The sequence below is a fragment of the Trichosurus vulpecula genome, chromosome 5 (genome assembly GCF_011100635.1).
Source record: "Trichosurus vulpecula isolate mTriVul1 chromosome 5, mTriVul1.pri, whole genome shotgun sequence".
NCBI classification, from domain to species: Eukaryota; Metazoa; Chordata; class Mammalia; order Diprotodontia; family Phalangeridae; genus Trichosurus; species Trichosurus vulpecula.
This window is the reverse complement of record NC_050577.1, coordinates 21,293,007-21,308,284: the sequence shown is the minus strand read 5'-3', so window position 1 is coordinate 21,308,284 and position 15,278 is coordinate 21,293,007. Positions and strand designations below refer to the sequence as shown.

Sequence of the window (15,278 nt, the reverse complement as noted above, 5' to 3'; positions counted from 1 at the left end):
AAAGGGGACCTTAGATAGCAGCTAATTTAACACCTCATTTTATGGAAGAAACTGAAGCCTAAAGAGGTAAAATAATGTGATGTCCTGAAACATGCTTTCCTCCTACCATGTGCCTGACAGTGATCCTCCAGCTTCTGTTCAAGACCCCCAAGAATTGGGACCACCAGCACTCCATTTTTGGACAGCTCTCTCTACTGGCCAAATACAGCTTCCATCAAATGATGCCTTCCGGGAGCAAATGGAATTCAGTTGGATCTTCCTTTCTATGACCTCAATGTCTAGCTTGGTCTTGGGGCCATATTCTTTAAATGAGTTGTTTTTTGTGGAAAACAATTCTTAATTTTAAAAAGCAAGAATCTTTTGCTAAATTCTCTCAAAGTACTTCAAATATTGTTATTAAGACATCTAAGATATGTGAAGCACTCTGGAAGAACTAAATCACAACAATGTCCAAAGAGCTTTCAGGCAGTGTGACAGACGCCTTGGCTCTCCTACTTCCTCTTATTGCTGTCTCCACCTTAGATCCAAATCAACAGAAGGAGCTACCCGAATTATGTGCTTTCTTTTTTTTTAATCTCAACATAAGTTCAAGTGAAAGATCTAAAAACTGAAAGGGAAAGTACAAGTTACAGAATTCTTTCAAACTCGCTTCTCAAATTTCTTTACAAACACTATACAGATGAAAAGTATAAAAAAGTGTATTTGGTTTATTATGTGTATTATATGCATATTGTTATGTATACGTTACAATATAATGTGTATTAAAAGTTTCAAACAAACAAAAAGTTTTAACAGATGTGATTTATTTAAACTGAACCCTTAGCACTTCTGTATATTTGACTTTTATGAGATAATTGACTTTTCCTCCTATCTAACATATTTAAGATAATTGAGATGTATTTAGAAGTTTTGCACAAGGGCCCAAGGTCACAGAGCTAGTGGTGGTCAGGAAGGGAATCCAGACTAGGCAGCTGGCCCACAGCCAGGGCTCTTTCCACTATCACACACCACCCTGGTGTTTGTAAGTCACAGGCCTTCAGAGAAAGGAGAGGCCCGAATCCTTGAGGGACAAAGCAACAGTACTGCACCATCTGGACACAGGTAGGGGGACAGTGAACGATGGTCCTACGTCCTGCTCTTGAGTTAAAGAGTGTTGACTTCACAATTGAAATATCGCACCTTAATATAATGGAAACATTATTAATAATGAATTCTAAGTTTGAATACTCAAGACTAGCATCCCCACATGTAAAAACTGACCAAGACTGAAGAACAATTTTGTTCCTACTTTGTCTTCTGGAAAAAGGAATGGGTTCAAGTCATAAAAATGGTTCTACTTTTAAAAACTGTATTCTATGTACAAAATCCATGTCAGTGAATAAAAATTCATAAACATGACCTACTTTAATTTTGTTCTCACATATATTGCCTTTCACACAGAGACTGTTAAATTATTTTAAACCCAAAATACTTAATTCAAAACAGCCAGATATGCAAAATCAAAAATTAAAAATGTTTTAGCAGGTCCAAGCAAATGCCTATAGTTACTGCAGATCAAGGCAACATGGAAAAAAGCCAACAGCCAAAAGTCTTAAATTAAAATATAAAAATATCAAATTTGTTAAGAGGCAGCCAAGAAAACCCCATGCGTATTTCATAACCATCATGAAATTGAAGCTCAAACACCCCAATGCATCAATGAGCTCTTCTGCGTATACAAAAGACAAGCACTATGGTCTGGATTAACATCAGGCATTTTACCTGAAGATTTATTTTTTGATCTTGACCCCTCAATGATAGCAGTAAAAACAAAAGCAGCTGAAATGTGAAACATTCCCTAGAAAAACCAAGAATTAAAATAAGTTTACACTATTAGTAAGAAGCAATTTTATAAAGAATGAAAACGGGGGCTCAGGAGGTATACGAACTCCTACATGAACTTTCCAAGATTCCTCATCCAGATAAGCCTTGATTTCTGGGATCCACAGAAGAGCACAGGATATTCTATTCAAATATCAAGGTGCCCTCCATATGCTCACACATACTTTTTTCTATCTGGAACCCTGTGCTGCTCATCTGCAAAGGACAATTCCTAAAGTGTCTGTAAGAAAAATTCTAGGACTCAAACCATCTCCTCTCAAAACTAAGATAGACAAAAGACACTCCAGGAGTGTTTGAAGAAACCTATTTGTACATAGTCATTAACAGTTATCTTTCCCATTAGACTGTGAAGTCCCTGGGAGCACATAGTAGGTGCTTTAAAGTTCATTTAAATTATTTTTTTCTGGCTTTCTTTTTTTATCCATCCTTCACAGATAAGTCGGGCCTGGAAGAGTAACTCCTAATTTCTTCTAGATGAGGTAGTTGGTATTCCCCAAGTTGGGTTTTCTCAAACTGTATTTCACGGAACCATTTGAGGAGACCATGAAGAAAACAGCCAGGATACTCAAGGACAAACCAACCTGTTGCTTTCTTGTCTTTTTTGGCCTCGTCAGGAACAAGGGTTCTTAACCCAGGGTCTGTGGACTTGGCTTTTTAAAAAAATACATTTCAGATATCTATTTCAATATAATTTGTGATCTTACATTATTTTATTTATGCATTTTAAAGAGGCCTATAGCTCCAGACTGCCAAGAGGTTATAACACAAGAAAGGTTAGGAGCCCCTAGAACCAAGCATTTGTTGAGCACCTATGGGCTATGCTAAACACTTTACAAATTTCATCTGAGCCTCACAACAACAACACAGAGAAGTGGGTCCTATTACCCCTTTTACAATTAGGGAAATTGGTCAGACAGAGGTTAAGTGACTTTTCTCTATGTTTTAGAAATCAGGGAACTCTTCAGGGTTCTTTTAGCTCAAGCCCACCCACAACATTAACCACCTGCTTTGAGGATGGGCTTCTGGGGAAAAGACAACAGGCTAAGTGACAGCCAAATGCGTAAGGCTGGGCTGGACCTGGGCCTTCCTGATTCCAGGCAGCTCTAGGAGACTGCTCAGGGCTAAGATGAATCACTAAATGTGCTCAGTGTGAATCACACCCAGTGAATCCAGGATCTGCAGCCAGGCGCGGCATGGTGAGGAGTGTGCTGGAAGCCTTGGTTCTGCCCCATCTCTGACTCTTTACTAGAAATGACAGTGGAAAATTCACTTCCTCTTCAAAGTGGGCAGAAAAACTGTCATATCTAACCTCAAACTAAAAGAAGGTCTATGAGGAACTTTGCAAACCTCAAAGCACTATTACAGTTCTTTTATTTTATAGTGCCTTTATTTGAATTCAACTCGATCAAGCATTTCTAAGCACCTAGAACACATACGTAGAGATTCTTCAACTTCTTCAAAAGAGGGTCAACTGGGCAAGGGGTGGGGAGGGGAGTGAATCTATACAGCAAGTCATTACACGAAAGGGAGAGGTGGCAGCTACACCGGGCCTTCAGGGCAGAGCACATTGGTCTGGCTGTAAGACAGACAGGAAGGGTTGGCAAGAGATGGACATGAAGTCTAGAAATGCCAAACAGAGATAGCAGTATTTTAGCCTGCTAGCAATGAACCAGAGAGTTACAAACAAGGGAAGACATCATCTAGCCCATGTTTCAGGAATATTATTTGGGAGCTTTGTGGTGACTGGATTAGATGCCAATCTGGCTATTTTAATAGTCCTGATGAGAGGCGAGAGGACCAGGCTGAGTGAAAGACAAACACAGGAGATGCTGTAGTGGTAAAGCAACAAACCAAACCCTCTGCAATGTATCTAAGCAACCCCTGCCCTCCCTCAAGAAGTTTCCATTCTACCAGAGCAGCTGATTAGATATAGGGAGTGAGGGCAAGGTAAGACCCAAGGATTATTCTAAGTGTGAGAAGCCTGGAGCAATCTGGAGGAGGGATGGGTTTGGGGGAAAGATTATCTCCAAAATGCTGACTTTCAAAGACACTAGGCCAAGTCACTTAGCCTCCCTGGTCTACAGTCTGTACACTGAGGGGATAGTGGTATTAGAATTGATGAGCTCTGAGGCCCCTTTTTAGCTCTAAATCTATGAAAATTAAAAGCTCGTGAAGATCCTTACAAAGTGAGCCTATCATATCCAGGATTCTCCTACTCCCTGCCCCCCATGAAACCAATGACAATAATATGCTTTTCTCTCCACTAGCTATTGAAAGAACTAGTGGAGGGAAAGGGAAGAGGCATCTTGCAGCACTGGAGATCTGCAAACATCAACAAAAATGTCATCTAGAGTAGGTCATTTTTCTGTGACGAAAATTCTGGAAAATTGTTTAAATAGTTAGTGATTACCTAGAAAAGGAAGCGGTCATGACCCAGAGGTCATGGATGACTAGCCTAGACTGTAGCAAAGCATTTGGTGAGGCATTTCTTGCTGGCTCCAAAGAGTAAGTAGTCAATGGTGCAAGATCTGGGATGAAGTCTCCAGTGGCAGGCCCCAGGGATCTGCATTTGGCCTTTTCAAGGATCTGGCCAAAGGCAGAGAAGCTATAAAAGTCAGACTAGTACAGAAAACCCAAGATGGGAGAGGGCAAGATACCATGGCGTGTTGCCTTGGGCTTTTTAATGGAATCCTCTCTTCTCAGAATCATTTCAGTTATATATACTAAAGTACAGTTGTCAAAATAATTCATGGTCCCAAGATAAGGAACCCACCATGGTGGGAAATGGCCAGTAAATGTAGTGAGTATGCCTTTAAAAGTTAAATTAGGGAATCAGTTCTGTTACCTGATCTTTCCAAAGTCTAAGTCTAAGGAATGTGCAACAAAATTGTTTGCCATAATTTGCTCATTGTGTAAAATTTAAATTAATCATCCAAGTTTCTATATTGGGTGATACTTAGATGACCAAGAGTGCCTTGAGTTTTGTTCTCTTCTCTGGCCCCTTACTAATGCAGCCCAGGACAACCTAATGTCCAACAACCAAGAGAACCTAAACCCATTCACTAGAATCTTCAGTGACAACCAATTTGCCCAAAGATGAAAAACACCCCCCCAGATTGGCATTTAAAGCTCTTGCCAGACTTAATATTCATTTCCCTCACATACACTATGATTGGGCCAAAATGGCCTCCTCTACAACATTTCATCTCCAGGCTTTGTGCACACTCTGAGGCCTGGGATGCACTCAACTCACCTTCATGCTTCTGAGAATTCCTAGCTTCCTTCAAACTCTGATCAAACACCCTTTTCTACATACGTGAAGGCTTTCCTCATCTCCCCCACCACAATTTGATACATCCATATAAACTTCTAGGTGAGCACACTGTCTCCCTCCTCTGAACCAAAGTAGGCTTCTGGGATCATCCCTTTTACCCTGACATCCCTGGCACCTAGCAGGGGCTGAGACATAGTACACTAATGTAGACAGTAGACCACTTAGGGGTGTAAAGGTGAGGGGTGACATATGGTGTCCATTGAGCAGAGTAGGAGTGGCAGTGGGAGAGGCTGGAGGCTCCCCAGGGCTGGACAGGGAAGAGGAACACAGACATTTAAGGAGAGGCAATCATGCAGACAGGCAAACAAGGATAATGGAATTAAGAATAAAAAAAACAGTATTACAATGAAAGAATTAATAGGCCAAGATATGGAAGGGCAAGGGATGAGTCACTGTTCCGGAAGTCGAGACGTAGATATAAATGACAGTTATTGTAGGCACAGCACAGATCTGGCAGACAAATCATTTCACCAATCTCTTCTATTCATGTTCCTTTCTAAAATCCTCTACTCTCCCAGAAGACTTTCCCTCATTTAGACAAATTCAGTGGAGGTTCTATCTACTGCCTAATCATTTCTATCAAACTATTGCTCCTTTTCACGATAATCACAAAAAGTATATATACAACTCCACCAAAAAAGTATTGAAATGTTAAAAGAGCGTACATTTGTATGCGGGATTTACATTCAACATAAGCTTAGATACATGGTTTCTTAACTTCATATAGGTGCACAGCATTAATACCACACGGGCAACCAAAAATAGCAGCCAAATTCAGAATCGGCACATAAAATCTGCTGATTCGTTTGGTATTCCCTCCTTGAAACAACATTTTCCCTTCCAGTAGCCAATATGTTACGAATGGTGGGAAACGCCAGACCCCAAGGCAGAGGCAACACCGCACACTGGTTATTTTTCTATTGCTAAACATAAAACAATTAGAAACACCTTGTGAATACTCACTGGCTACAAAACAAAGCAGCCCCATAGAAAGATCGATTTGTTGGAAACATCTCCCCAAACTACTCTATTAAATCTAAGTGTGAGGTCAGTGCCCACCGCCACATCGGCTCTCATTCATGCTTCCTCAAACCTTCTGCAGACTTCTGTTTGGGCATCCCCCAGGAAAGAGACCAACTGTCATGGCTTGCTCTGTGGCCTTCAGGATCAAACCCAACCCACCCTTGCAACCTTCTGGACTCATCTCCTTCCCCACACTCTCTAACCTGGATGGTTCCCTAGGCCACTACATTGGCCACTGCCAGGCCTCCTCCTTCTCTGTGACTCAAAAGACTCCTTTCTCCTCCTTTGAGGTACAACTCCATGCATATAGGCTAGGTGGGGAAGTGAAAAGAGCACGAAGTCTGGTTGCTACCACCTTCGTGGTTGTGGGCAAGGTCCTAGAGGCCCTTCCTTCCTCAGCCTTTCCCAGTGCTTCCCCCTCCCCATATCGGATTTCTTGTACAGAGTATATACATATTGTCTCCTCTCATTCAATCCAATCTCCTTGAGATGATAGTCTTGTGTTTTTTTCCATCTTCCTCAAGCTTTGGACACAGCAGCCTCTTAATAAATGCTTACTGAGTGCTTAGGGATTAACCTTTTATTTTCCATGGAGAAAAATGCATTCTAAAGCTCTCAACCTCTTTAAGTCTAATACTTTAGCTGCTGTGCTGCCCTGAAGGTAGAAGGTGCCTATAATCTCTGCTCAGTGGAAGCTAGTGGGGGATGGGGAAACTGAGGCTGGGGAGCTGCACTCAGGTCAGTCCAGCATGGATATAGTGGCAATGTGTGTTGGTGGTCAATAAATATTTCAAGGGAAGCAATTATTTCTCTTTAAATATTAAGAAAGGTAGGTGAATGATTTGACCTCAAAGGCTGACCACCCCCCTCCACACACCCCAGATTCTAGGATTTAAGAAGCAATTCTAAAGAGAAGCATTTTGAGGGCAAAAAGTTTTGTGCCACAGACCCTATGTTACAACAACAGCTTTAAAAAATCAGTTCAACACTGAATATTCAAAGTGAGCTTGCAAATTATGTATCCTAAAGAAACTTATCTGCTTCAAGGAGCTCTTGTTCTTGGTCCAAAAAAGGACCCCTGCTTTCTTAAAAGTTCTGTAATGTTTCCTTCTCTACTTAAAAAGTACAAAACTTTTAAATGTACAACTAGTTTAGAAGGGAGATGCAATCAACTTTCTTCTCCGAGATTATCAGTAGAATCAGAGGTGGGGGTCTGCAAGCTACAATGCACCAAGGCCCCTTAAAGCTGTTTCAGACCCTTCTTTCTTCTTAATTGACCTAAGTTGAATTCTAGAATTCTGGGACTAGAAGGAACTTCAGAGATCACCTAATCCACTCCCTTCTAATTTACTTTTTTACTTCAATCTCCCATTTGGCACCAATTAAAAAAATGTGTACTCAGCCTAAAACTATGCTCCCAGCTTGAGCCAGCATCTCTACCATCACCTATCTCAAAGGTTCTAAAGATTTATTTTCACTGTAACTCCAGTGAGTGATTTTTTCCATCTAAGCTTCATATTTCCTAGTGGCGGATCTTATTACATGAAAAACCAGAAAGATTTTTCCAATGAATCCCGGCTTAGTAAATGTGAGGAGAGATCGGGTTCTCACCTCCTGTTCTACTTTTTGCAGTGGTAATAATGTTTGAATTTCAGAAATCATAACCCAAAGTTTATTAAAAAGCTGGCTTATATTGCATACCCTTCCCTTCACCCTTTGAGTCACACTAGAAGTTCAACAAATAATTTTTTGTTTTGAAAGTGCTGTTATGTCACAAGCTTTCTTCGTGACAGTATTCCCATAGAAAAACAACACAGCTGAAAATCAGCACATTCTATTGAGCCAAGGTCAAGGCTCCTAGTATGTCCTCATCCCCAGAGAGCCCAGTCATCCTTTGGGGGAGATGGCTAATTGATCTACAGATACAACCTGTTAGTGTAAGAAATACAATCATCTCCACCCGCAACAAAAATGTTCCCTCATCCCTAGCTGAGCCCTTGTCTTCTGGGTTGGGCTTCTTTCAGGGAGTTTGGCTACTTGGGGCATCAGAAATGTCTCCTGCATTTCCATTAGCAGCAGAAGTAGCCAATAACAAAATCTCTATGAAATGACTCTAAAGAACACAAACCTGGTGGGCAGGGTGTTTAAAGCAATTTTTGAGAGCGAATATGGGCATTGTGGTTCTGTCTCCTCCATCTATCCTTCTCCCCTCCCCCATGGCTGCTCTGTAGCTAGCCAGTCCCTTTGGGCTTCAGCTCTATTTAACCTGCCTGTCCCCTACTCTGTCTTTTTTGTGCATTCTCTAGCCACTACAGTGAGGTTTTGGGGCGAGGGGGCACACCAAGAGGGGATTGACGCTGCCAACCCTGTTTCACAATTAGCTGCTTTTCCCCTTAACGAATTTTAAAAAACAAACAAACCCAACAACAATAAAGATTTTCCATCCCTGCTTTAAGGAAAATTTCTGGATATTGAAGTTTCATTAAAATGATATCAGACGACCAATACTGGAGACTCACCATTATACGTTATCCTTGGCTTTGTCAAACACATCACAAGATGTAAGTCCATTTCATCTGAAGGTACAAACTTGGAGCACACTGGGCACTTGAAACCTAAAAAGAAAGGAAAACCATTTGTTTTTTCACTTGTCTGGATCCTGAATTTGAACCTGATTGAACCTCCAGCACTGATGTGCTGGCCCAGTATAAATGGAGGTAGAAAAGGGAGATCTTTGACAGGTGGGATCTGACATGAGGGAGCCAGGGAAGCTCAGAGATGAGGAAAGAGAGCATTCTGGGGAACACTGCTGGTGGGTAGGCCAATGGGACTGGACAGGGAGGGATAAAAAAGCATCTGATCCTGGCAGAAAACCAAACAGGTCTTTGTCTCCTGTGGACACATGAGGCATGAAGATTACTTGGGACAAGAAATAATGCAGATAGGTTTTCATTTTGTGAAAGAAGTTGCCATGCAATATTAGTACTTCTGCTACTGTCTGGCCTTGGCCAGATGACACTAGTTTGAAGAGGGGGATTTCCTACTATATACATACTGTTTTGTTGCTCTGATTGTGGTTTGGCTTAATTCTGCAGATATTTTAATGACAGATTCAGACACCAGCCACAGGAGTGGGGAAGTTTAGCATTTTAAGAAGCATTCTCTCCAGGCCACAACTTTTTCCCCTCTTCTAACCCTTTTTAAGGAAAAAAAAAATGCAGCACAATGCTTGATATAGGAAAAAGGTCATTTTTACTGATGAAGTTCACTATTGAAAAGAGTATTCCAGATAAAAAACCTGGAAAATCTTGGTATCCTTAGCAAACTGTAAAACAAATACCACAAAATTTTTAGGGGATTAAAAAAATCCACTACTGAGGGAACGATGAATGACAAAGAGTGATGTGGAATGACAAATAATGATGTTGCACTGAAAAAGAGAACTGTTCCAGAATTATAGAAATCTCAATAAGGAGATAAAATACTGCACCGTGACCTTTCATCACTGTTACCTGCCACAAAAAGTTATCTAAGACATGGAGATAGGCATGCTTCAAAAGATTGAGTGGGTCCTTGTCTGACTTAAACAGCATTTAAACCCATGAGCTATAATCTAGTATAGACGTGGAAAAATGGACTGGTCAAAGGTATGCTAAACATACAATGTCATAAGCATCAAAAGCTTGTGATCATAATGTCAAATCATTTAAAACAAGTGACTGTAGCAAAAGTTTCTATTATTGTAGCAAAAGGATGTATTAAAAGGTTCACTGCACAAGTCAATAAATCCAATTATTCTAATAATTAATTCTCCATAATTCTCACTGTATCTTACCAGATAATTAATTAGCTAGGCAGAAACAAAAGGTTTACAAAACCATTTAAATTTTAAAATAGTAAATAAATTCACTGTTTTATTGAAGCACAATGAAAGCAGACACATAAAGCAGCTGCTGTTGCTTCCCTCCAGAGTTCCTGGTACTCCAAGACCAGGCCTTAGATATCATCTATCCTCATCTAAAGGCACATCATTTGTTCTAGGAAAGTGATTTTTGTGGTGGTTGTTCTAGCATATTTTCAGGAATAAAATTTAGTTGGCCGGGTGAAAATTTCTAGGATCGTGACTTGCTCTCCTCTTTAACAACTTAAGCATAAAATTGTCCTTGTTCCAGTTCCTGGACAACTCACAGATGCTCCAAGTTCAACAAGGTCTGGCCTACTACACCTTAGCTCTGAGTCCCAGGGGTTTCTACCTGGGCTGTGATCAGGGCAGGAATATTCTGAAGTAGTGGTTCTACTTTGGCTCCAGAAATCCTAAGAATCACAAAGTTGGGAGGATGCTCAGAAGTTGCCATCTATACCAAAGTGTGTAGCCTACCTTCACTGGCAGGCCTGTACCAAAAGGGAATGACCTAGCTGGAGAACCTAGGCCATCTCTTAGGAGCTGCTAGAAAGCTTTCCCTGATATCGGGCCCAACCCTGCATCTGTTCTGCTATGGGTCTTCAGGCTCCCCATCCTCTTGGGGTGGGGGAAGCAGCAATCACTTGCCAGCTGCTACAGTCCATCCCCCTCAACACTTCTCTGGGCCTCTTTTCTCAGCTACCTTTCAGTTCCCTTCTCTGAGCCTTAAACACCCCCCAGATCTCCAGTCCCCTCATTAACCTCATGGCCTTCCCTGCAAAGCTCAAGGCAGATGGTGGTGGGAGAGAGAGCCCCAGAAGGCAGGGAATCAAATGGAATGCCAGGTTTATAGAAGGTAAAACAAATATTAAAATGTAGTACATGATCAAAACCAAATAAAACCAAATAAAACTTTACAACATCTACCATGAAAATAGTTTTTAAAGAGAAAAAATGTGTAGTATTAATATATTTACTGGCACCCTCCAAAGTTCTACCAGACCATTTCATTTGGGGGCAGAGGGTGATCTTGGGTTCTCAAAACCTCCGCCAGCCCTGAGGGTGTTTAAGGCATACTGCGACCCCTGCAGGCCTTTCTGTCAGAGGAAACACCCCAGCTGTCCCAGTGAAGCCCTCATAATCGATCTGTTACCTTTCCCTCTTTATTAGCTTGCTTCCTTTGGCAGCAGTTTTCAAAGCATATTTCTATACTTATTACAAACTCACTTTTAAAAAGTTGCTTATTAGTGGCCATCATTACGACATGCTAATAAGTCTGACAATCTCTCTTCTGCTCAAAAAGCTTCAGTGACTCCCTATTGCCTGGAGAATGACCCCACCATGACCCCAAATCTGACTTTCCAATCTTGTTTCTTTGGACACCACCCCCTCCTCCACCTTCAACTTCCCCAGGTTGGAGATAAAAGGGACTTGCCAGCTATTTCCTGATATCTTAGCCTGCCCTCTCCTGCTTCATCAACAAACAATAAAGACTGCACTATGTTAGCCTGAATTAGGTATTGGATGGAGACTCTTAAAATCACACACACACCTCACTCCCAAGAACTTACATTTAATCACGTATAATAAGTAAATAAGTTATCGTTCAGTCGTTTTCAGTCATGTCTGACTCTTCATGAACCCATTTTGGGTTTTCTTGGCAAAAACACTGGATTTGCCATTTCCTTCTCCAGCTCACTTTACAGATGAGAAACTGAGGCAAACAGGGTGAAGTGACTCGTACAGAGTCACAAACAAGTGTCAGGACCAGATTTGAACTCAGGAAGATGAGTCTTCCTGATTCCAGGCCCAGTACTCCATCTACTGTGCCACCTAGCTCTCCCAAGTAATAAGTATAGTGAAGGCAAAATAAACACGATTTAAATACAAGGTAGTCAGAAGGGGAGAGTATGACTAGCTGGGGACATCAGGAAGAGGCTTTATGTAAAATGAGGTGCTGGAGCTTCAAGAAGACTATTAGGAGGTGAGGAATTTTATTTGGGGCACAGGAGTTGACCAGTACAAAGACACAAAGATGCTGGGTGGAGAACAGTGTATGAGTAAGAGGAGGCCAAAGGCTTTAAAATAGAGAAAGATTTCTACTTGATCCTAGAAGCAACAGGAAGCCATTGGAATTTAACGAAGAGTAGATTTGGGAAAAGAAAAGCTGCCTGGAGAAGAGGAAGCTGGAGAAGGGAAGAAATACCTAATCCCAAAAGCCAGCCACCAGTGGAGAGTGGTCCAAGGATGTGAACAGACAATTCTCAGAACTGCCATCTATTGACAACCCTAGGAAAGAATACTCCAAACCACTAATAAGAATACAAATCAAAACAAACCTGGTTTTACCTCACTCAGAAAACTGGAGATTCAGTCACCACCTCAGAAACCAAACAGGAATTTATTAAGCGCCTATAATTGCCAATGTAAGAAACAAAAGATTTAAATTTCAGTTTTTCTAAAGAAAAAATTCAATAAACATTTCTGGAGAGCCTAATATGTGACAGGAGCTGTGCTGAGCAATGGGGAGGTGGTGAGGGGTACAAAGAGGCAAAGAACAGCCGCAGCTATTCTGTCTCCACACATTTGATCCCTTCTTCTCTTGCCTATGTCAAAGAAGGAAAGCAATAAATATCCAGCACCTACTATGTGCTAAGTGCTGGGGATACATGAAAGAGGGAAGGCCAGTTTCTGCCCTTGAGCTCAGAGGGGAGAAACAACAAGCGAAAATGCACACAAACAGGCTATCAACAGGATAAAAAGGGACTAATTAAAAGAAGGAAGGCAACAGAATCATGACTGAAAGTTTCCTGTAGAAGAGGGGAGAAGCGGAGACTTTGGCACAGGGACATGACATCCTCCAGACTGGGATGAGATCCTGCCCAGGTCTAGCTCAGGTGCCAATGCACCAAGTGCCAGGCACTGTGCCGATCATTTCCTCCTCCTCCTTTTCCCTCCCTTCAGGAATACCTCCTTTTTCACCATGTTTACAATTCATTATCTGCCATTGATCATATTCCACCTTGGACCAGATTTGTTTGCAAACATACTCACTATTTTCTATGGCTTATCTTGGCATCCTTTGTCCCTAGCATAGAATAGTTTAACAGAATTGGGATTTACACTGAAACACTGAAAACTTCCATTATAATTAGTTTAAATAGATGTTGTGCCAGTCAATCACCTGCACAGGAGCTGGACTGTGGCATCGAGAGGTTCAGGCTTGGGGTGGGGGGGAAGGGGCGGGGCAGGGGCTCAGTCAAAAAGACCTTAATGAATTGTCATTCTGCCTTGGACAAGTCACTTCACCTCAAGTGTCAGGCAAATAAGGGAAGTTTTAGGCCAACGGCAGCCAGGAGGGGAGGGACTGTGCCTCCTGTGGGGAGGGAGCAACTGCCAATCACAGGTCCCAGGCCACCTTCCCCTACTCCCCAGAAGGTCTTGATTCATAGTTTCAAGCTTGAGGTAGGATGAACTTTTCCAACTGAGCCCAGGCCTCAAAAGATTGAAAAGGTAAAGTTTCTGCTTCTACCACCTAATACAACCACTGCTGGATATTTCAGTTGCATAGGGTTGGCTTCTCTGGCTATCCAGCCCTTCTTCCTGACTCCCAAGTGCATCATCATCTCATGATCCCAAATTACTCAACCCTGGTCAGAAGCCCATTCCTTCAAATCCTTTAACAATTGAGGATAAGTGACCCCAACAGGGTGAACTGTAAAAAGGCATCTTCCCTAGGAATACATTTTTTAAAAAGAACTTTCTTTGGAGGTTGACAAAAAGATCTCATATATACATATACATATGTATATATGCAGCACTATTTGGGGTAGCAAAAAGTTAGTCGACAAATTACCCACCTATTAATTGGGGAACAACTAAAAAACTGCAATATGTTAATGAAATAGAATACTAAGAAATTCATTAGATAGACATGGGAAATGTGGTAACCCCACTCACTAGCCTCCTTAACCCCTAGGACCTTTATGATGCTTTACAAACATGATCTTTTCTGGGTAAAACCCTCCACCAAAATGAATTTTTTCTGTGTAACAAGTTGAAAAAAATTCAACCAAGAAACCAACCAGCTGATAATATAGGCATCATCCTCCATATATATATATATATATATATATATATATATATAAAATCTTGCCAAGAGGCAAAAAAAAGTTTCCTCTTTTCTCTGGATTCAAGATCAGTAACTGGAATTTCAACATCATTTTAGTCTTTTTATTTACATTATGGGCAGTTGTGTGTTCTCTTGATTCCCCTCTTACAAATCATATGAGGAACTGAAATCGATGGTCACTGGGTTATACAGAAGACACTCTGAGTGAGGGGAGGCCCATAATTTCATGAGTGGCCAAGGTCAGATCCTGCAGAATCACAGTCTGACCCCAGGGCCTTTGACTTCAAAAGCCTTTCCCATAACACCACACAACTTCACCCAGAAATACAACTGAGAGAACAAGTGGGTGACAGCACATTGTGAATGATGAATTAGGGTGGCAGGGAAGCAACATCAAATCAGCTCACCAATTGCTATGAGCCAAGCACTGTTGTAGGCACAGCTGATACAAAACCAAACAGTTTCTGTCCCCAGGAAACAAGTAACAAGTAGAGACAGAAAATGCAAGGTAATTGGTAGAAAACAAACAAACACACTTTGTTTCTAGACCTTTTCAAGTGGTATCACATAAGCTGAGCAAGGAAGGACCATCTCTAAACCTAGGGTCCCATCACAGTGGGCAGACCTCTGGTGGAGGATTTAAAGGGCACCATATATATATGAAAGGTCTCCCTGGAATCCTGAGTCTCTGAGCTCAGAATTCTTCTGGGATCCACTGAAGGGACTGACTGTTAGACACACAATCTCAAGTGAAGATCCTACCTTCCCTATGACAACTATGAAGATTAAATCTGCTGGAGTGAATTATGTAAATTTGAGAACATTTATTTTGGATGGAAAGGCAATATGATCTAAGAGACTGACATATTACAATATAACTGATAATAGGCTTTACAGACTGCAGACCTAGGTCTAGATTCTTATCTCTGAGGGGATAAGTCACTTAATCTCTCTTCATCCATCCAACGAAGGTGTTTGATTAGATGATTTCTAAGGCTCTAAATCAT

General features: G+C 41.4%; 1 protein-coding gene across 1 annotated transcript in view; it reads right to left on the bottom strand.

The window, feature by feature from the left end:
• Positions 1-15,278, bottom strand: part of ZNRF2 (zinc and ring finger 2) — a 45,482-nt gene that overhangs the window by 12,465 nt on the left and 17,739 nt on the right. Inside the window, exon 2 of the mRNA XM_036759307.1 lies at positions 8,758-8,853. Coding sequence (XP_036615202.1) covers positions 8,758-8,853 — 96 coding nt within the window. The remainder of the gene's footprint in view (positions 1-8,757; positions 8,854-15,278) is intronic.